The sequence below is a fragment of the Lepus europaeus genome, chromosome 19 (assembly GCF_033115175.1).
Source record: "Lepus europaeus isolate LE1 chromosome 19, mLepTim1.pri, whole genome shotgun sequence".
Lineage (NCBI taxonomy): Eukaryota > Metazoa > Chordata > Mammalia > Lagomorpha > Leporidae > Lepus > Lepus europaeus.
Window position 1 is genome coordinate 13692381 of NC_084845.1, and position 23313 is coordinate 13715693.

Consider the following 23313-nt stretch of genomic DNA (forward strand, 5'->3'; position numbering starts at 1 on the left):
GTCCCAAGGTCAGAGAGTCCGTTCAGAATTCAGACAGTCCATTAAACATTCTAGAGAGAAATGTTCTTATGGCTCAGTTCTCCTATTGTCTTCTGGGTTGATCTTTAGATCCAGGTCTGAGTGTGAAAGGAATCCCGTGTCCTGGAGGCCTCCTATGGGTGCCTTTTTCCTACTGGAAATATCATTTAAGCCCTGGTTGTAGGAGCCTCGTTTTGCTGAACTCACAGAGAGGTAGGAATAGACATGCTTACCTACACTCAGCCACCTCTTCCCCATGTCCCTGGGTTTATATGGGGGTAGAAGATGTGTCTCCTTCCAGCTTGGTGGCAGGACCAGGGGTCTCATTGGTGGGTTCCCTTTTAGTGACGGGTTTGAGTCAAGCCACAAGGATACATGCTCCAGTTTTTAGGGTCCTAGTGTTTAGCTAAGAGGGTGGGTGTTTTGTTTTGTTTTGTTTTTGTTTTTGTTTTTGACAGGCAGAGTGGACAGTGAGAGAGAGAGAGACAGAGAGAAAGGTCTTCCTTTTTGCCGTTGGTTCACCCTCCAATGGCCGCTGTGGCCGGCGCATTGTGCCGATCCAAAGCCAGGAGCCAGGTGCTTCTCCTGGTCTCCCATGCGGGTGCAGGGCCCAAGCACTTGGGCCATCCTCCACTGCATTCCCGGGCCATAGCAGAGAGCTGGCCTGGAAGAGGGGCAACCGGGATAGAATCCGGCGCCCCAACCGGGACTAGAACCCGGTGTGCCGGCACCGCAAGGCGGAGGATTAGCCTGTTAAGCCACGGCGCCGGCCAGAGGGTGGGTTTTGAGTCAAGGAGAGCTACTGATCAAAGTAAGGGAATTAATCTGAATGGTCTAGAGGTCGTGCAACTTTTAACTATCCAACCCAAACAATCTTGGGGTCGAGTGACCCCTCAGATGGCCAGTCAACCTCACAGAGAGCTTGGAGTTTGCCTCTAGTTAGGTGGACCCCAGTCATCCGAAAAACCCAGTGGGAATTCCTTGAACATATACTGAAGAGGCTTAGACTGAGAAGAGCCCATATTTATTTATTATTTTTTAAGATTTTTATTTTATTTATTATTTGACAGGTAGAGTTACAGAGAGAGAGGTAGAGAGAGAGGGAGGTCTTCCATCCGCTGGTTCACTCTCCTGATGGCCGCAATGGCCGGTGCTGTGCCGATCCGAAGCCAGGAGCCAGGAGCTTCTTCCAGGTCTCCCACATGGGTGCAGGGGCCCAAGGACTTGGGGCATCTTCCATTGCTATCCCAGGCCACAGCAGAGAGCTGGATCAGAAGAGAAGCAGTCGAGACTAGAACCAGCGCCCATATGGGATGCCAGCAGTTCAGGCCAGGTGGTTAACCTACTGCACCACAGTGCTGGCCCCAGAGCCCATAATTAATGGAAGGGACAGAGAGACTCTGGAGACAAGGGAATAAAGGAGATAGGTAGGACAAGGAAAAGAATTTAGCTGCCAGGATTATGGACATCCAGAAGTGACCATGAAACAGGAAGAGCAGGCTGTCGGGAGTGCCTACTGTCACGCAGCTCGACAGGGCTTAAGGGCTATGTGTCGGAGCACAGGGAAGAAAGAACACACGGACACAAGACTGTCTTACATGGACACAATACTGTCTTTCATGGACACAATACTGTCTTGCCAATGGAAGACTTTTACTGCTCACATCAATTCACACTAGGGCTTCGCCACTCTGCGTACCAATCTCTATAATTACATCCATTAATCCACAGATCATAACCACATCTAGCATCAAAGCAGTCTCAAAGGCGATCCAACTATAATAGTATAAGTACAACAAAGCATATAACATTATTCTTAATCATAGGGTTGAGGCACTGTCGCGAGCGCCTACTGTCACGCAGCTCTACAGTAGTAAGTGCGACATATAACTTGTCAGGCACGGGGAAGAAAGGAACACACGGACATAAAACTGTCTTTTCCAATTTTATTATTCACACACTGGGGACACACCAGGGGTTTTATATCACATTACTCATCAGCATGCTCATTGAGGTCAATACACTTATCAGTATCAATATACTTACAATCTATCCTCTTTAATACACTTGTCACTAAACTTAACACTGCTATTTAAGGTGACTTAAATATCTAACTACTTAACTACTTAACTTAACCACTTAACTACCTGACTTAACCACTTAACTACTTAACTACATCTACCCAATTTTTTTTTTAAACTTTTATTTAATGAATATAAATTTCCAAAGTACAGCTTATGGGTTACAATGGCTTCCCCCCTCCCATAACTTCCCTCCCACCCGCAACCCTCCCCTTTCCCGCTCCCTTTCCCCTTCCATTCACATGAAGATTCATTTTCAATTCTCTTTATATACAGAAGATCAGTTTAGTACATATTAGGTAAAGATTTCAACAGTTTGCCCATATAGTAACATAAAGTGAAAAAACTACCATTGGAGTACTAATTATAGCATTAAATAACAATGTACAGCACATAAAAGACAGAGATCCTACATAATAGTTTTTTTAAAAAAATAATTAATTTTCTATGCCATTTCCAATTTAACACCAGGTTGTTTTTTTTCATTTCCAATTCTCTTTATCTACCCAATCTTTATCTACCCAATCTTAACAATATCACTTGTCTGCCAGGCAGTCAATATTATTATACCACAAGTCATAACAAACACTGTTAAAATAATCTTAAGTACTATCACAAGGAACATTACAAGCACAGCACAAGATTCAATACATAACATTGGTTTGCTACATATCTAGGCTTGCATCACTGTCACGAATGTGTTTCTCCTGTGGGGAGTGTCCAGTGTCCAGAGTTCAGTGTCCCAGCAGGGACAGAACTTGGACCACTTACAGGCAGGAAGTCATGGGAAGGTTATCACTCTGGGCAGTAGGTTCAAGGTTCCAGGCGGATGACAGGTGAGAAGTTGGAGAGGTCCCCTGCTGAAAGGCCTGGTCCAGCTCCATGGGCTCTGTGGTCAACTCTAGCAGCAGGCTGATAAGGACTCCAGGCGAGGTGGTGAGGCGGCAGCTCCCCTGGTCAGACAGCAGCTGGGCAGCAACACAGCAACTCCAGATGGCCTCTTGATTCCGTCATCATCTTGTGCCACATAGCAAAAGCTAGCGGGCTGGCTCTTTGACTCCATGTGCAAGGAGACCCAGAGGTTCGCTCACACTGAGCCACACACACACACACACACACACACACACACACTCAGACAGAGGGGTTATAGCTCAGGGACAGCTCTGTAGGTCAGCTTGTGCTGCTACCTGCTCCTTGCAGAGTAGCAGGCTGCCCCTTCAGCTCCAGATGTGTGGAGATCCAGAGGTTCACACACACCAGGCCATGATCCCCAAGAGGATGAAGAGTGGTGCAGGGGCTCCCTTTTTATCCTCATTTCGGCAGTTCTCCAGCTTGCCATCCTCCTACTTGTCCCATCAATGCTGTTTCCTCCTTGCTTATGTTTGAACTGTCCAGTCAGCGTGGGTAGGAGGGTATTGTCTATAGCACACTGTTACCTGACTGACCAGAGATGTCTCTTGGTATGATTAGGAGCCTCTCCCTAACAGCCATTAGGCATTGCCTCAGCTCCTGACTTATAACTCCACTTTACTTTTATTTTGTGGCTAGTGGTATTTCTTAACTCAATGTTTTACTGTGTTTCCACAGTTCACCTCCTTTTCAGGTAAGCAGTGATCCGTGACTCTTTTTGAGATTCCTGTGGGATTCCTCACAGGCACATTCTTTCATATTACACATGGCTAATATTATAAATGCTGCGTTCTCAAGGTTTGTATCACGGTCACAAAAAATCAAAGTTCAAAGTCCAGAGTCCAGAGTCTCCGTTACCACTCAGAGAGATGGATCTCAGAACAGTCACTTACAGGCAGGAAGTCGTGGGATGGCTGTCAGCCGGGGTAGTAGGCTCCAAGTTCCCAGGCGGACAGCAAGGCAAGGAGTTGGCTAGGTCCCCTGCTGAGAGGTCTGGTCTGGCTCTGTGGCTGGGTCTGGCAGCAGGCTGGTAAGAGGTGTCAAGGCGTCGGCTCTGACGGAGTTTGGTCCTGTAGTCACCTTGTGCTGCTACAGAGTAACCGGCTGGGTTTTCAGCTCCAAGTATGTGGAGATCCAGAGGTTCACACCTACTGGGCCATGATCCCCAAGAGGATAGAGAGTGGTGAAAAGAGCTCTCCTTTTATCCTTGCCACTCCAGGGGAAAAAAACCCTGGTGGGGACCCGGGTGTCAATCAGTTGCGTTCTTTCTCAGAATTTCCTGGGGTGCCACCAATCTGCTGTCTAGGACAGGGCATTATCAGCTGTGTCCCTTGGGTGCTGCCAATCACCGTGCTAATATTGAGGGGACTTGAGGTGATCAGCCTTAGCACACATGTTATCAGATTGTCCAGAGGTGTCTGTTCAGTCTGATGAGGAGATGTTTTTCTTGGAAGACACTAAACTTAACATACATGATGTCGTGGAGAATCCCACAGAAAGTCCCAAAAATAGAGTCACAGATCACTGCTTACCTGATTAGCAAAAGGAGTGAACTGTGGAAACTCCACAGTAAAATATTGAGTCAAAAATTACCCCTAGCCACAAAATGAAAGTAGAGTGGAGTCGCTCATGATAAGCCAGGAGCTGATGCTAAGGCCTAACGCCTGCATCTGTTACCAAACAGACATCTCTGAGCAGTCAGGTTACAGTGTGCTATGGATGATACCCTTCTACCCACACTGACTGGACTGTTCAAACATAAGCAAGGCGGGAACAGTATTGATTGGATTATTCGACCACCCAACAAGCTGGAGGACTGCCAGAAAATGAGGATAAAAAGGGGAGCCCTTGCACCGCTCTCCATCCTTTCGAGGATCATGGCCTGGTGCGGGTAAACTACCGGGAGCGGAAGAAAAAGAGCAGAGCTGAGACGAGCTGTCACCGAGCTGTTACTGAAGGGAGCTGACCGGAGCAGAAAGAGCTGACCTCCCCAGCCGCAGCTTCCTGAGCTGCACCTGTTCCTGAGCCGTTCCAGCCACAGTTTCCTGAGGAGCCATAGCCACGTGAGCTGTCCTGTTCCTGCCTAGTTCCTGAGCTGTAACTGAACCTGGCTGTACACTGCTGTAACACGTTGGCTTTGCCACCAAACAAAGGGGCTGGTGTGTGTGAACCTCTGGATTTCCATACATCTGGAGCTGAAGAGGCAGCCTGCTACTCTGCCTGGAGCAGGTAATGGCACAAGCCGACCAGCAGAGCTGTCCCTGAGCTGTAACCCCGCTGTGTGTGTGTGTGTGTCGGGGGGTGGGCCCAGTACATGTGAACCTCTGGATCTCCTCGCACTTGGAGCCGAAGAGCCAGCCACTAGCTCTCTTGCTATGCAGCACAAGGCAATGACGGGATCAAGAGGCCAGCGGAGCTGCTGCATCGCTGCCTTGTCACTGTGACTGGCCAGCAGAGCCGCCGCCTCACCACCATGCCTGAGTAGCAGTGCTGTCGCCGCACCACCCAAACCACTGCATCCCCTCACCACCTGATTGCCTTCCCATCGCCTAGCACTTCACCGCTTGCCCAAGAACTCCAAGCCTACTGCCTGTAAGTGACTGATCTGAGATCCGTCCCTGCTGGGAGGTTGAACTCTGGACATTGTACACTCCCCACAGGAGAAACGTTCATGACAGTGATGCAAACCTAGACATGCAGCAAGCATATGTTGTAATGTCATGCTGTCAATGATGTGCTAACTGATGTAGAAACATTGAGTGTGATATTGATGTTTGATTATTGATTGTTGATTACTGATTATGGATTGTTAGTTATTGCTATCAGTATGATTAAGATTGTGTGTTAAGATTGTATTGTTATGGTAGGTATAGTGGTTAAGTTAGAACATAGATCGTTAAGCTATAGACTGCTAAGTATAGAGTTATAGACTGTTAGACATAGGTTGTTAAGCACATTGTTAGGTATAGAGTAAACATAATATATTACTATGAATAGAGTTGAGCATATTAGGTACGTTAGCATTATTAGGCATATAGATTGACATTGATAATGTTTTAACCTTGATAAATAAGCAGATGAGTAGTGCGATAAACCCCTGGTGTGTCCCCGGTGTGTGAGCAATAAAAATCTTTCATTGGAAAGGCAGTCTTGTGTCTATGTGTTCCTTTCTTCCCTGTGACTGACAAGTCGTATGTCGCACTTGCTACTGTTGAGCTGCATGACAGTAGGGCTCGCAACAGATGTCATCAGCTCCTAGCTTAGCATAAGTAATTCCATTCTTATTTTCATTTATTTGTGGTTAGCTCAGCATAAGTAATTCCATTCTTATTTTCATTTATTTGTGGTTAGCAGTGCTCTGTAACTCATTTGGGACTACCATGAATTTCTCCATCGTCTACCTCCTATTGGTTGTTAGGTAAGCGGTGATCCATGACTCATCTTTGGGACTCCTGTGGGATTCTCCACATGGGTACAGATAAGAAAAGCCAAGAAAAAGATATAAAAGTAGGCTTCACAAGGGAAAATGTCAGGGACCACGCAGCATGTGGCCTCTTAGTGGAAAACTACTGAGGCAGGGCTAGACAGCCCAGGCCGGAGAGTACTGATAACGCAACCTTGTGTGACCTTGTGACCTTTCCCCTACTTGCACAAGCATTGCAGCTACAAGATAAGCTCCCCTTACCTCCCCCGCCCGACGTCCTCCCCTCCTAAACGCCCCTCCTTCCCTCACCCGACACCCTGCCTTTATGATATATAAGTGTGTGGTTGAAAAATAAAATTTGCAGCTTGATCAAGACTCTTGTCTTGCTGCCTTCTTTGTCTCCTGTCCCTTCATTTCTCCTTCTAGGTGCTCGGCCCTAGTTGACGTCCTGCGGGACGGGACAGGAAAAGTCCTGGAGTGTGCCTTGGTAACAATGGATAGTGATTCAGGAGCAGAACTCGTCAAAGCATGATGTGGCTGGAAAGAACCAGGCCATGTCCTCCAAAAGACAATGAAGGAAGAGACAAAAATGACAGGACAAACCGAAAGATCCATTAACCAGAACTGAAACAGAAGACTCCTGCTAAAGTCTTAGGGCATCCATGGAGGGGAGTTCAGACTGCGTCCAGTCCTCCGCTCTTCCACCAGATGAACTGGTTCCCCAGAAAACAGGAAAGTGAGACTCACCTCAGAACCAGTAGACTCTGGAAAATGAAGAGGGGTCGGTGCAGTCTGCCGTCCCACTGTCGGAGGTTTCCAGGGACGTCTCTGGGGCCCTGGAACATCACAGGGGGCGCCTCCCCTAGAATCTGTCAGCCAGGCGGAGAGGCCCCTCGCCCTTCGGCATCCGAACAGAGTGCGGTAGTCACGATCTCGCTGGGGCCTCCAAATACACATTCTGAACAGCGAGTTACAGAAGATGCCGAAGTCTCAGAGCCGAATTATGGAGTCTATTTCTGAAAGTAGGCAGCTGCACGGGGGCACATGCTCTCCAAATCATGCAGCCCCGACTGAGCTCAGGGGTAAGCTTATAAAGGCAAAAACCACATCTTGTTGGAAGTTCATTACAAAGCCAAGCATTTGTTACAGAAGCTAGAACAAGCAAGGTTACGCTTATGGGGTGGGGGGCATCGAACCCATTTCCCAGCATTTAATGTAAACAATACTTATGTTGCATCCACTCGTCAGCTAAAATAGAATATTACAAAATCCAGTGACAGTCACACATGAATTTTATTGAAAATGAGAGGCCAGTGAGAAGTAAGGCAACTGATTGGGACCAACACTCCTTACCAGAGTGCGGCCCCCAACAGCAGGTTACACAGCTTTTTATAGTATTCTGTCCACTAGGGCTCACAATTTTTTTTTGTTTTTGTTTTTGTTTTTTTCTTTTTTTGACAGGCAGAGTGGACAGTGAGAGAGAGAGAGACAGAGAGAAAGGTCTTCCTTTTGCCGTTGGTTCACCCTCCAATGGCCGCCGCGGTAGCGTGCTGCGGCCGGCGCACCGCGCTGTTCCGATGGCAGGAGCCAGGTGCTTCTCCTGGTCTCCCATGGGGTGCAGGGCCCAAGCACTTGGGCCATCCTCCACTGCACTCCCTGGCCACAGCAGAGAGCTGGCCTGGAAGAGGGGCAACCGGGACAGAATCTGGTGCCCCGACCGGGACTAGAACCCGGTGTGCCGGCGCCGCAAGGCGGAGGATTAGCCTGTTGAGCCATGGCGCCAGCCAGGGCTCACAATTTTGAAACGAACACCTGGTATTCAGTAAACAATAAAAAAAAAACACAGAATATGGTTGTAAAATAACAGTTAACAACTACAAACCCAACAACAGATCCAAGATATGGTTGTAAGATAGCAGTGGAGGACACTTTTCGGTCAACCCAGTTCCTGGGAATTGGGGCCCACACAGTTTCACAAGACACACCCTTAGCTGTTAGCAAGCAAAGCTAATATGTACAGAAGCAAGAGATCTGCAATTAGCTTTTAGCCACACTCACCCCTGGTAGCTTTGGGATCCGCAAGGAGGGAAGGCCTATACTTCTGGGAATGGAGAGTCTCTACCTGTACTTCTTGGGAAGAAAAGTCCTTGTCAAGGTCCCCGCGGGTGCCTAAAGGTCAACCAATGAGGATCAGACCCACCTCAACCTTTAACCCCCATGCCCTGAATCTATAAAATCTCTGACGCGCAACTCCCCCCCCCCCCCCCCCCCGCTCTGTTGCTCTGTTGGGACCGGGGAACCTCGCCTGGGAGCGGAATCCCAATAAAAGCCTGTGAATTAATTGATTCGTCTGCCTGGGAAGATTTGTTACGTGCCAGACACCTTGCAACCCCATTTTGATTTTGACTCTATATTTACAGATAGGATTCTTACAAGGCTAGTTTTTGAGTGGATAGCAGTTGTGGGACGGGGTAGAGAAAAATAGAGAACACTCAGGGGCAAAAGGAGTGACTAGAGGTCATTGGCACTTCATCTCCTCGCCCATTACCTTCTTTTGTATGGCTGTCAGCACTCAAGTCTGCTGAAGTGTCCTTCTGGCATGTCAGGTGAACTCTCCATTAAACTATGAAAACTTGCTTACCCCAGGCTAAAAGCTCGTTCTCTCCCTGGCTCCACCCGTGGAAGTGCCTATCTGCTCTGACAGATGCCTTGCTACTTTGCTTACTGCTACTTTGTCTCACAGAGTCCTCTGTTTCAGCATATCCACGAATATATTTGAAAGAGCCAGACAAAAACAACAACAACAAAAAACTATCCAAGAGCAGTGTTAAGTCCTGAGCCACTGCTCCATGTCTAGGCTTCTGTGCTCTCTCCTGCATTGTCTAGCGGCAAGCAAAGTCTCTGCCAATATTTCATGGAGACAGAGGCTTGCCCACTTCTTTTTTTCTTTTTTTTTTTTTTTTTTTTTTTGTGAAAGGCAGAGAGAGAGAGAGAAGCCTGGTTTCAGGGGCCCAAGTGCAAGGTGTCCGGCGCGTAACAAATCTTCCCAGGCAGACGAATCAATTAATTCACAGGCTTTTATTGGGGTTCCGCTCCCAGGCGAGGTTGCCTGGTCCCACCAGAGGAACAGAGTGGGGGCCGGAGAAGTCGCGTGTCAGAGATTGGGAGGGCTTCTTTTATAGATTCAGGGCATGGGGGTTAAAGGTTGAGGCAGGTCTGATCCTCATTGGTTGACCTTCAGGCACCCGCAGGGACCTTGACAAGCACTTTCCTTCCCCAAAAGTACAGGTAGGGACTTCTCCATTCCTGGAAGTATAGGCCTCCCTTCCATGCGGATCCCAAAGCCACCACCAAGGACTTGGGCCATAGCAGAGAACTGGATTGGAAGTGGAACAGCCAGGACTCGAACATGCACCCATATGGGATGGCCTATTACGCTTTGGCTTTGCCTATTATGCCACAGCACTGGCCCTGTCCACTTTTCTTTAAACTAGTTACCCTGGCCTTTCCTTGGTATACCTTTCAGTCAAAGTCCCTTTTGCCACCCCAACAGAGGCTCCCTCCCTATTGTTTGCTACTTTCCCTTCACTCAGTGAGCAGCCAGAGAGGGGGAGGGAATTCCATGTCTACTCAGCAGCTGAGGACCCAACATCTGGTCTCAGCCCCAAGATTTTTACTTTCTCCTTACTAAATGACAAAGGAGAGAGTATTTTTTACCTCGGTTCTTTGTCTCATACGGAAGAAGAATTTTTTTAAAGGTTTATTTTATTTTATTCGAAAGGCAGAGTTACAGACAGGCAGAGAGAGCGAGAGTGTGAGAGGTCTTCCATCTGCTGATTTCCATCTGCTGGTTCACTCCCCGATGGCTGCATTGGCAGGAACTGCACTGATCCGAAGCCAGGAGCAAGGAGCCAAGAGCCAGGAGCTTCTTCTGGGTCTCCCATGCAGGTGCAGGGTGCAGGGACCCAAGGACTTGAATCATCTTCCACTGCTTTCCCAGGCCATAGCAGAGAGCTGGACTGGAAGTGGAGTAGCCGGGGCTCGAACCTGCACCCATATGGGATGCTGGCGCTGCACAAGGCGGCTTTACCCACTATGCCACAGTGCCAGCCCCAGGAAGAATTTCTAAGTGGACAGAGATTTTAAAGCAAGATTTATTACAGTCAGAGACCTCCAGCCCGAGTGGCAAGGAAGGGGGTTCTATAGAAGAAAAAAAAAAAAACCTAAAGGGACTGGTGAAAGTGGAGTTTTTAAGCTCAATTTTGAAAAAAACTTGACAAACAGATTGACATTCAGTTACAAGACAGGGACAAAACCCACCAAAAGACCTGATTTGCAATCCTTTATCCTGTCTGGCTTGCTCTTGTTAAAACAGAGCCAGCAGAAGGGTAGATACTTAATTTACTTTATAATGACCTGGGAGCTCAATAGGAATCCCTTGCTATTCTCATGATAAGAATGGAAGTTTTCTAGGAGTGGGATGGTAGCCACTTTTTGTCATTGCTAAAGACAACTTGTTTGGGGGAAGGAAGCATTTTGCAACCCCAATATTCTATCTGGGGACCACCTGACGGCCTGTTAACCCATTTGACTCTTTACAAACCCATGTGCCTTGCACTTTGCTCCTATTTTAAAAGGATGCAAATAAAAATTAGTCTTAAGTTGGTTTGTCTTCAACTACTATTTTAATCCCTAACCAGACCCCCTAAGGGGCCGTGTTTTCCAATTCGCTCCTCAGTTTTTTTCTAGACTGACACGGGAGGGCCCCCTGGCCACTCTGACCCAAAGAGTTCGCATTCCCTCACTTGCTAAGTTAAAAACGTTTGCTCACCTGTGTAAGATTCCTGTGCGCTCTGATCCTCAGCGTCTGCTCGTGGAACTATGGAGCTCTCCGACTGTCACTGCCCTCGAGGGAAAAAGGGCTATACAAACCCTACTATGCTTTATAGCCTGCTGAGTTCTTACTGTGATCCTGGCTGTTTTAAGACTTTTGTTATCCACAGTGTGACTCTTATAAATTATTTTATAATTAAATTCATGAAGCTGTATTTCATCTTCTAGGCTAAAATATTTCCTGAGACTTCTAGGGCTAGTATATGTTCCTTTAAAAGATGTTTTTCTCTTAATTTAGGTGTGTTAGGGAACTGTTTCAAAAGTTATCTCCTATATCTTAAAAGTAAAAAAAAAAACAAAAATTACCAAATTTTCTACTTCTTTGTTCCATGATATATTTGTGAAATCATATGTTGATATCACATGCTGATTCTTTTTAATCAAAGTTTTTCTGTATTTTTGTAACTGACCTAAGTAACCAAAAAGCATCCTGGGAAAGTTTCATGTGTTTTCTGATTGGCTTTATTAGGTTTGATTGCTTTAAAAACAGTCTAAAAGATGTTAACATTTAGGCCGGTGCCATTGTGGCTCAACAGGCTAATCCTCCACCTTGCGGCGCCGGCACACCAGGTTCTAGTCCTGGTCGGGGAGCCGGATTCTGTCCTGGTTGCCCTTCTTCCAGGCCAGCTCTCTGCTATGGCCCGGGAGTGCAGTGGAGGATTGCTTGGGCCCTGCATGGGAGACCAGGAGAAGCACCTGGCTCCTGCCTTCGGATCAGCGCGGTGCGCCGGCCATTGGAGGGTGAACCAACGGCAAAGGAAGACCTTTCTCTCTGTCTCTCTCTCTCTCTCACTATCCACTCTGCCTGTCAAAAAAAAAAAAAAAGATGTTAACATTTTAAAATGTTGGAGGGATCACTTTATCTCTGATTAATTAATCTAATTATTACATCTAAATTAATACTAATTAGTTCATCTACCAGTTTCGGTCACTCAGTCAGTACCGCTGTAAGACCGCCAAGAAGTCGGAGGAGATCGACTTCCTTCGTTCCAGTCCCAAAATCTGGAATGTGCACAGTGTCCTCAACGTGCTTCACTCCTTGGTGGATAAATCCAACATCAACCGGCAACTGGAGGTGTACACCAGCGGAGGTGACCCCGAGAGTGTGGCTGGGGAGTATGGACGTCACTCCCTCTGTAAGATGCTTGGCTACTTCAGCCTGGTGGGGCTCCTGCATCTGCACTCCCTGTTGGGGGGATTACTACCAGGCCATCGAACTAAACAAGAAGAGCATGTACTCCCGCGTGCCGGAGTGCCAGGTCACCACCTACTATTACGTTGGTTTTGCGTACTTGATGACGCGTCGTTACCAGGATGCCATCCGGGTCTTTGCCAACATCCTCCTCTACATCCAGAGGACCAAGAGCATGTTCCAGAGGACCACGTACAAGTATGAGATGATTAACAAGCAGAACGAGCAGATGCATGCCCTGCTGGCCATCGCCCTCACCGTGTACCCCATGCGGATCGACGAGAGCATCCACCTGCAGCTGCGGGAGAAGTACGGCGACCAGATGCTGCGCATGCAGAAGGGCGACCCCCAGGTCTACGAGGAGCTCTTCAGCTACTCGTGCCCCAAGTTCCTGTCGCCCGTGGTGCCCAACTACGACAACGTGCACCCCAACTACCACAAGGAGCCCTTCCTGCAGCAGCTCAAGGTGTTTTCGGAGGAAGTGCAGCAGCAGGCTCAGCTCTCGACCATCCGCAGCTTCCTGAAGCTCTACACCACCATGCCCGTGGCCAAGCTGGCCGGCTTCCTGGACCGCACCGAGCAGGAGTTCCGCATCCAGCTGCTGTCTTCAAACACAAGATGAGAAACCTCGTGTGGACCAGCGGCATCTCCGCCCTGGACGGAGAGTTCCAGTCTGCTTCCGAGGTTGACTTCTATATAGATAAGGACATGATCCACTTCCGAGGTTGACTTCTACATAGATAAGGACATGATCCACATCGCAGACACCAAGGTCGCCAGGCGCTATGGAGATTTCTTTATCCGTCAGATCCACAAATTCGAAGAGCTTAATCGAACCCTGAAGAAGATGGGGCAGAGACCCTGAGGACACTCACAGTCACGTGAGTCAGGGACCTGTTTGGATGTCCTTCTAGACAGAAAGTGCTGTTGCCACCGCGAAGCCTTTACCTGGACAGCCCTCAGCCCGTCGGCTGGGTGAGGTGTTTGAATTAAGGACCGGGATGTTCTAAGTATCTCAGTAAGGATCTTTGGAGCCAAAAATATTAATTAATATCAATATTCACAATTAATATCTAATTAATCTAATTATCACACCTAAATTATAATTATAATCTAATTATATCTAAATATCTAATTATTATTTAAGGCTCTCAGGTAATGGATTAATGCTCTACTTTGACCAAATGATTTAAACCTTTGACAGTTCTTTACATTTAAACCTCTAAGTTGAGTCTTTGACCTTGAGGCTTTCAATTGGATCCCTGAAACTCTCAAAAGGATAGGACTAAACTTAGAGAAATAATAGTTGTTTAAATCTAAATTATATAAAATATATCATTGGGTTATAACATAATGCCAAATGTATGCTTCATGTTTATAACACTAACAAAACAAATTTCAGGAACTAAGTTTGAGAATTTTTCTTAATGTAAGAAAGTCCAGAAAAATCAGGAAGTATTTCTGGGAAAGATGGACACATTTTCTTCTTCCCAGTATGCAGTAGCAGGAAGGAAATGCAATCATCTATCATGCCATACTCAGAATGTCGTCTGATTGGTACCAAGTTGAGAACATTTACAAGAAGCCAACCACCCTTATTTTCTACAGTACTGTAATTTGTGTATAGTTTTCACTTGCGCTTTTTAGTATCTGGAAATGTTATTTACAGAACAACTAAAAACCAAAGATCTCTGCAAGATTTCATAACATGAACCATAAATTTCCCTAAAATCTAATTCTGAAAAGATGCTGAACAGTCTCGTCTCCTTTGATAATCTGGTGCTCTACCCTTAACGGACTACAAATATCTGGACGGTTTTCAGGCAAATTGGTTCTTCTTTCTTCTTCCATTTGCACACAGACACACAATAAAACCATGGATTTCTTTTTGCAAACCCCAAATGATGCTTGATTCTTCATCACCTTATGTGTTAAGTTAATATTGATTCTATTCTGGGAAAGAAGAAGTAAAATAATATTATTAGTAATATCATTATAGACTATTTTAAAAGTTCCTTAGGATGCTGAATATTTTCACAACCTACAATAATTGCATCATCAGAAATACCACAAAGATACTTCAAAAATATCAAAGGATATTTTAAATGTTATACAGGTGAAAAACGGCTTTAGAACAAGTTGTTTATTCCAATAATTACGGAAACTGAATCTCATGCCTGGCGTGTTCAGTACACTTGAAACAAACTATACCTATAACCCTTGATATCCATAAAACAATCTTGTTCATTGCAAATTCTATTGCAAATAAACAATACATTGAATAAGAGGATGAATGAAAAGTAGCCAGAAACATTTTGGTATACAACAGATGCTAAAGAAGATTAGCCACATTACTTCCCTTCAATAATATATTTTGCATAAGTCCTTGCAAAATGTCTTACAAAACTCCATATTAATTGGGATTAGGAGCCAGCACCATGGCATAGCAGGCTGCAGCACCAGCATCCCATAAGGGCGCTGGTTCACGTACAGTTGCTTCTCTTCTGATCCAGCTCTCTGCTTATGACCTGGGAAAGCAGTGGAAGATGGCCCAAGTGCTTGTTAGAGAATAGTTGACAGTTTCTATAGACCCAAGACCCCGACATAATATGGGATGTGGGCACTTTTTCATTAGGATGTGTATAAATCCACAGTCCCCTCTTAACCCTGCCATGTTCACAGAAACCATGTAGGTAAAGACCACAGGTATCACTACACACAAACACCTAAAGGCTTAAATTAAAAAGATGACAATCTGTTTCTCACCTTCTATCTGTAATTCTACTTTTCAAATAAATAAAACTTTTTTTAAAAATTGACAATATGATATGTCAGCAAGGATTTGAAGATAGGAAAATTATCGCACATTTTGAGACAGTTAATAGTGTTAATTAAGAAATTTTTTTAAAAGATTTATTTATTTATTTGAAAGGCAGAGTTACAGAGAGGAAGAGGCAGAGAGAGAGAGAGAGAAGGAGAGAGAGGTCTTCCATGCGCTGATTCACTCCCTAGATGGCCGCAACAGCTAGAGCTGTGTGGATCCAAAGCCAGGAGCCAGGAGCCTCTTTCAGGTATCCCAGGTAGGTACAGGAGCCCAAGGATTTGGGCCATCTTCTTTTTTTTTAATTTTTAAAATTTATTTGAGAGAGAGAGTTAGACAGTGAGAGAGAGATAGAGAGAAAGCAGAGAGCTGGACTGGAAGAGGAGCAACCGGGACACAATCCGGCGCCCCAACTGGGACTAGAACCCGGGGTGCCAGTGCCACAGGCAGAGGATTAGCCAAGTGAGCCATGGTGCTGGCCAAGATTTATTTTTTGAATATTTATTTATTTATTCCAGAGGCCGAAAAAGAGAGAGCTTCTATCTGCTGGCTTACTCCCCACATACCTGCAGCAACACTGGAGTTTGGCCATGCTAAAACTGGGAGTTGAGAACTCAGTCTAGGTCTCACACTTGTATAGGAGTGACCCAACTAATTGAGCCATCTCCTGCTGCCTCCTAGAAGGTGCATTAGCAGGAAGATGGATTCCAGAGCCAGAGCCAGTATTTATTACCAGGTACTATGATATGGGTTTTGGGTGTCTTTTTTTTTTTTTAAGGTTTTATATATTTTTTGAAAGAGAGAGAGAGAGAGTCTTCCATCAGCTGGTTCACTCCCCAAATGGCTGCAACAGCCAGATCTGGGTCAGGCTGAAGCCAGGAGCCAGGATCTTTAGTGAGGTCTCCCACTTTGGTGGCAGGGTCCAAGCACTTGGCACATCTGCTTTCCAAGGTGCATTAGCAGGTAGCTGGATCGGAAGTGGAGCAGGTGGGACTCAAACTGGTGCCCATATGAGTCACCAGTGTTGCAGGAGGGAGCTTCACCTGCTATGCCACAATGCTGACCGATGTGTTTTGGGTGTCTTAACTAGAATCTTAACCACTGGGCCAAATACCCTACCCCATCTTAATGTCCTTTTTTTTTTTTTTTTTTTTTTTTTGACAGGCAGAGTGGACAGTGAGAGAGAGAGACAGAGAGAAAGATCTTCCTTTTTGCCGTTGGTTCACCCTCCAATGGCCACCGCGGCTGGCGCGCTGTGGCTGGCGCACCGCGCTGATCCGATGGCAGGAGCCAGGTGCTTCTCCTGGTCTCCCATGGGGTGCAGGGCCCAAGGACTTGGGCCATCCTCCACTGCACTCCCTGGCCACAGCAGAGAGCTGGCCTGGAAGAGGGGCAACCGGGACAGGATCGGTGCCCCAACCGGGACTAGAACCCGGTGTGCCGGCGCCGCAAGGCGGAGGATTAGCCTAGTGAGCCGCGGCGCCGGCCTCATCTTAATGTCTTTGAGCCTTGCAGGGTCCAACGGAATAATCATGTTCTCTTGATCTTAACAGAAATGCCATCCTCAACCCCAACAAGAAAGGTTCTCAACCAGTTGGTTCTTTTATCATTTAGACCAACAGCACGCCATCTGATCCTCAACCTCTGGAGTTCACCTCCTGGCCAGCCCATAAAACCACTCAGAAAGACAATTACATTCTTCCATGGGAACCAGCATGCATCTCATCCTCTTGTTATTACAAAGCTTGCCTACAGCCCATGCTCCTAAGTAGAACCATCCCCCAGCACGTGGTCTCTTTCTCTCTTTGGGATATGAATATATGTGATTAATATACTTTTGTCAGTCTCATCTGTCCAGTATCTCATCTGTGTTTGAACCCATCCAGAACATAGGGCGAGACTCCCTCCATCACCAATGGGATAAAGAGGATGTGGGCAAAATACCCCCCCTACTTATTTTTACTGTCATTTCAAAGCTTTCAGTACTCAGTGCATAATTTTTATAAAACTTTAAGTTAAAATAGGGTATTAATTCATGTTCTCAGTCTAGTCATAGTAAAGATTTATTTTATTTATTTGAAAGAATTAGAGACAGAGAGAGTGAGAGAGAATCCACTGGTTCACTCCCCAAATGGCCACATCAACCAAGGCTGGGCCAGGCCAATGCCAGGAGCCAGGAGCTTCATCCAGGTCTTCCATGTGGGTGCAGAAGCCCAAGGACTTGGGCCATCATCCACTGCCTTCTCAGACACATTAACAGGGAGCTAGATCTGAAGTGTAGCATCTGGGACTTTAGCTGGCAACCCATATGGGATGCCGGCATTGCAAGCAGTGGCTTAACCTGCTATGCCACAATGCAAGCCCCCTCAGTCTAGTTTTTATGCATCATCTAATGTTGAACTATTAAAAATAATAAAAATAAAAAAACTTAGATATTTATGTGATCAAAATTTAACTTTACTGAGCCTACAAACCAAAGGGAATATTATTTCAACGTTGTCCCATTTATAAGACAGATGACATTAAAATTTAAATGGTTGGGTAACTCTTCAGCCTTAACTGGCACAGTAGAAAACTCTTTTTGGATGATTTTCAGGTTGGGAAAAAATGAAGCATTAGAGTAAGAATCTGAGAGTCAAAACGATTGCTGATGGAACAGAAAACAGACACATGTTGGTGTGAAGATATAACATGGTACACTCAGGATGAGACGAGTTTCGTCAACATAAGTTAACATGTACATAGCAAATTTTGAGAATTAAACTTACAAACATAAAAATATACAAACTGATGTTTATGTTGGGAATATAATTGCAGCATTGCTCTTATGAAAACTTGGGAAATTCCTTAAAGTAGAGAAGACAAGTTTCTTAAACTTAGGGCAAAGCCATTTGGTAGCTTCTTGCACCAGTGAAAATTATGGCACTCCTTACTGATTTGAAACTGTATTTGCATGAAAAAAAAAAACATGTACTTATATATGCATATAACATGCATATGTACTTGAAATTGTATACAAGAAACTTCAAAAAGTTTGTGGGAAATGGAATTAAAAGCTAAGTTTGTTTTGGAGCAAAAAAGTTTGCAAAAGCTGGGGCCAGTGCTGTGGCATAGTGGGTAAAGCTGCTGCTTGCAGTGCTGGCATCCCATATGGGTGCCGGTTCAAGTCCCGGCTGCTCCATTTCAGATCCAGCTCTCTGCTATGGCCTGCGAAAGCAGTAGAAGATGACCCCTGCACCCACGTGGAAGACCCCGAAGAAGCTCCTGGCTCCTGGTTCCTGGTTTTGGATCAGTGCAGCTCTGGTTGTTGTGGCCAACTGCAGAGTGAACCAGCAGATGGAAGACCTCTCTCTCTGCCTCTCCTTCTCTCTCTGTGTAACTCTTTCAAATAAATAAAAATAAATCTTAAAAAAAAGTTTGGTCTTCAAAAAAGTTCATGAAAAATGTATAGTATGGGGGCTGGCACTGTGGTGCAGTAGGTTAAATCTCTGGTGTGCAGCACCAGCATCCCATATGGGTGCCAGTTCAAGTCCCAACTGCTCCACTTCCAATTTAGCTTTCTGCTAATGGCCTGAGAAAGCAGCATAAAATGGCCCAAATGCTTGGACCCCTGTACCCACGTGGGTGACCTGTAAGAAGCCTCTGGCTCCTGGTTCCTGGGTGCAGCCATTTGGGGAGTGAACTGTTGGATGGAAGACCGCTCTCTTTCTTTCTCTACCTCTCTAACTTTTTCAAATTAATGAAACAAATATTTTTTTAAAAATGTATAGTATGACAACTCTGCTTGATTTAAAATTTCTTGGTGCTAAACTTATCTTTTAATTCTAATTTCCATGAACTTTCTGAAGTCCTTGAGTATATATTCATATTCCACCAGGAATACCACAGGTGCTTATTAATATTTTTCTATTTTATTTATTTTTAAAAATATTTTATTTGCTTATTTGAAAATCAGAGTTAGAGAGAGAGAGAGAGAGAGAGAGAGAAAGAGAGAGAGAGATCTTCCATCCGTTGGTTCACTCCCCAGATGGCTGCAACGGCTGGAGCTGAGCTGATCTGAAGCCAGGAGCCAGGAGCTTCTTCCAGGTCTCCCACGTGGGTGCAGGGGCCCAAGGACTTGGGTCATCTTCTGCTGCTTTCCCAAGCCAGAAAACTGGATCAGAAGTGGAACAGCTGGAACTAGAACCGGTGCCATATGGGATGCCGGTGCTTCAGGCCAGTGCACTAACCCGCTGTGCCAAAGCGTCGGCCCTTATTTTTCTATTTTAAATGTGAATCTTCTGAGGTTACATAACATGCAGTTATACTGTAAGTGGCAAAGCCATGTTTTCAGGTGAAAAAAGTTGAAGTGGGACTCTACTGTATAATACATTCTCCTTGTAGAAAAATGAAGAATGCAAGCCCGTTCTCAGGTCACTGATTACAGGAGTTATTGCAAGTTAGAGGAAAAATAACATTTTTTCCACATTTCACAAAATTCGGGCTACCAGAAATCAACTTGTCACGCAAATATTTTTCATCGTTTTCTGCTGTAATGAGTGGGATTTGTTGCATTTACAAGCCCACAGATTGAGACACATCTTGAATTAGCATGCCTAATCACGCGATCCTATTGAAAAATACTTTGCTTTTCAGGCTTCGGACAGTGAAGATAAATTATGGCCAGAGGTTCAACATCTGGGAAGGTAAAGGTGCTGTCAGAAGGTGTGTCCGTGTGCATTTAGATTAATCAGGACGTGAAGCAAACGGGAACTCATGCTTTCCTATTTGAAACATGTAATGCATACATGGGGCAATAATTCAAAAAGCATAAAAAGTTTAAGTCAAAAGATACGGAAACGTTCCTTTTGTGTACACCAGTCATACAGTAGCTCACCTTGCTGTATATCCTTCCAGAAGGCATTTTCATGTACAACTATGCATATGGTGTACACACACACACACACACACGTGTGCAGCACTTCAGTTTATAATCATCTAATCACGCGCGCTCCCTCGTGGGTCAAAGCTTTGATTTCTCAAGGGTGACTCTCACACACCGGCCTCACGCCTTGGAACAGAGGAGCCCTAGAGTTCCCTTCCGGGACCACCTCGGTGTGGCTTCGCGGGCCTCGTCTCCTTCCCGAGTTGAGAACGCACGGAAACCGCCCCAGCCTCCCGTCTAGGCCGCCAGCACTGAGGTAATCCGCGCGTGCGTACTGCGGCTCCCAGAAGGCTCCGGGACCAGGGCGGTGGGCGGGGCGTGCGGTAGCGGGCGGTGTTTCCTCGGGGCGTTTTACCGCCCTGGACTACATTTCCCATAGGGGACTGCGGCCCTAGAGTCTGGCTCGGACTACATTTCCCAAAGGAAACCGAGAACACCTCGTAGGTAGGTTCCGTTTCCGTTCTCTCTTGTTGCTATCTGCGCGTGAATTTGTTTCACATGAGGAGGAATCGGCTTCGGTGGTTGCGGGGCTGAGCGCCCTGACCTAGGACTGCAGCCCGCGTGGGGCCCTGCGTGGCGCTGAGCCGGGGACCGTGGAGCCGGGGTCTGAGCGCAATCTCGGCGCGTCCAGCCGCCCCTCAGCCCGTGGGGGCGTGGGCTGCCAAGGACGGCGGTCGTGTATCTCGGCGGCTGACGAGGAGGCTGAGGGACTGCCGAGTGACTGTGAGCCGGGGAGGTGCGAGGTTGCCCTGTGTGACAGGGACGTGGGTTACGTGTCCCTTACGTGAGCGTGCGTTGCCGTGGCTCCGCCGAGTGTCAGAGGTTCGCGGCTGCTGGTTCCCTGTTCTTGCACCTTGGTTTCAGCCACAAAAGAAAATAATCTGACTAGGAAAAGTATTTTAATTATTTCAGGTATTCACATATTCTGTTTTTAGATATTAGAAAGGTTGTTTAAGACTCAATTACCTCAGAATTAATAACTCAGTTTTAAGGTAACTCTCAGAGAAATGACACCGATATCTGATGTCCAGGTTTATGGCAAGTGCAAATATATTTACAAACATCGTAAAACTGTGCTCACTTAAAAACTCGTGCTGAGATTCTCCATTTTACCAGATCCTGTTCTTTGTATAGACTTACAACGCTGAATGAGGTTTTTCTTGGTCTCTGTTGTTGGGGACAGAGGGAGGGGAAATTAATTCATATTCTCTCTCTCTCAGATAAACCACTGGCATTACAAGGAAGGATAAGCTCAGGAAGCTCAATTTTGACTAAGGGAAAAAGGAAGCGGCAGAATTCGCCTCATTATAATAATGGATAAAAGAGCATGTGATGATGTTCATCATTAGTAACTACATTAGCCAGTGTAATGTACTTGGTTTATATGGATTATCTCTTAGTTGTCAAGACCGCCACAGCTGTAGGTAGTATTCTGATGTTTTCATTGCTTGGGCAGAAACAGGGAGATGTTACTCTCAGGCTGGAGTGCATTTTCTGTTCCTGAAAAAGACAACAAAGCCTGTGTTCTTCATTTCAGTAGGCTAGCACTTACATTTCACATGTGTTTTAAACTGCTTTCTTTACCAGGTCTGCTTCCTACCATTTAATTTGGATCATTCTAATTGCTGTTAGTAGTGGCATAGTATGTTATGTCATAGCAGGCCATAATGTTTAACGTGTTGCCTACTGTGAGATAGTAATGGTTTTAATTTTTGATCATCAAAAGTTACTCTAATGAGCATCCTTGTGTATATACCTTAAATACTTATATTGTTATTTCTTTTTAAAAATTTCTAGATGTGAAATTTTGTGGTCAACAACCTTTTATTAAATGTTTTCAATATAGTAGACCTGGAATTTGTAATGTTTGGGGCAATATAATTATCAAAGAGACATAGTTACCTCTTTTAAAATGCCTGTTATCTGTCAGTTAAGGTAAAATCTGAATAGGAATACTTCTAAGATTGTCTGATGAAGGTCATTGGAAAGGCTTAGGTGACCTATCTTGTGAATTCGCTGGAAAGATATGTTAGTCTGTTTATAGCAACAGTGAGGTTTAAACAAATTATACCAATTCTGAGGAATCTATGGCAATAAGTGGATTCTGTGCTGTCACTTTTGTGCCTTAACAGTTTGCCTTCCGATTAAGTTACATTGCAAAATGAACCTAATAGGGTAATTCAGCATCTGTCTGAGGGACATCAAAGCATAGCTGACATGTTTAGAAACAAACCGATCTGTTGAGAAGACCTGAAATAAAATTGTATGGAAAACCATCACTAATTCACTCCAGAGATAACTCAGGAATTGCACCATGTATCTTTCCTCCCTCCCTCCCTCCCTTCCTCCCCCCCCCTCTCCTCCCCTCCCCTCCCCTCCCCTCTCATTCCTTTCTATTTAAAAGTTTCCCAGCACCGGGCTCACTTGGTTAATCCTCCACCTTGGTGCCAGCATCCCATATGGGTGCCAGTTTCTGGTCCCGATTGCTCCTCTTCCAGTCCAGCTCTCTGCTATGGCCTGGGAGTGCAGTGGAGGATGGCCCAGGTGTTTGGGCCCTGCACCCGCATGGGAGACCAGGAGGAAGCACCTGGCTCCTGGCTTCGGATCGGTGCAGAGCCAGCCATAATGGCCATTTGGGGGGTGAACCAGTGGAAGGAAGACCTTTCTCTCTGTCTCTCTCACTGTCTAACTCTATCTGTCAAATAAAAAAAAAAAAGTTACCGAGAGAGGGAGAGTGAGAGAGAGAGAGGGAGGGAGGGAGGGAGAGAGGTCTTCCATTCAATGGTTCACTCCCCAACTAGCCACAACGGCCAGGGCTGCGCTGATCCAAAGACAGGGGCCAAGAGCTTCCTCTCAGTCTTCCCATGTAGGTGCAGGGACCCAGAGACTTGGACCATCTTCTACTGCTTTCCCAGGCCATAGCAGAGAGCTGGATCGGAAGTGGAGCAGCTGGGATTAGAACCAGTGCCCATATGAGAGGCAACCTGCTATGCCATAGCGCCAGCCCCTGCACCATGTTTTCTATACAGTTTTGTCCTACAGAGAAATGAT

The 23313-nt window shown here is 45.9% G+C and overlaps 2 protein-coding genes across 2 annotated transcripts in view; both read left to right on the forward strand.

Annotated features, from left to right (window-relative positions):
• Window positions 1-13382, forward strand: part of LOC133747663 (eukaryotic translation initiation factor 3 subunit L-like) — a 42476-nt gene extending 29094 nt beyond the window's left edge. Inside the window, 7 exon segments of the mRNA XM_062175988.1 lie at window positions 3687-3702; window positions 4707-4899; window positions 6859-6919; window positions 12236-12517; window positions 12519-13116; window positions 13119-13201; window positions 13242-13382. Coding sequence (XP_062031972.1) covers window positions 3687-3702; window positions 4707-4899; window positions 6859-6919; window positions 12236-12517; window positions 12519-13116; window positions 13119-13201; window positions 13242-13382 — 1374 coding nt within the window.
• A 7407-nt stretch (window positions 13383-20789) lies between these two features.
• The window catches only part of LOC133747842 (zinc finger protein 850-like), a 71735-nt gene continuing 69211 nt past the window's right edge, over window positions 20790-23313 (forward strand). Inside the window, exon 1 of the mRNA XM_062176256.1 lies at window positions 20790-20998. The gene's annotated coding sequence lies outside the window, so the exon portion shown is untranslated. The remainder of the gene's footprint in view (window positions 20999-23313) is intronic.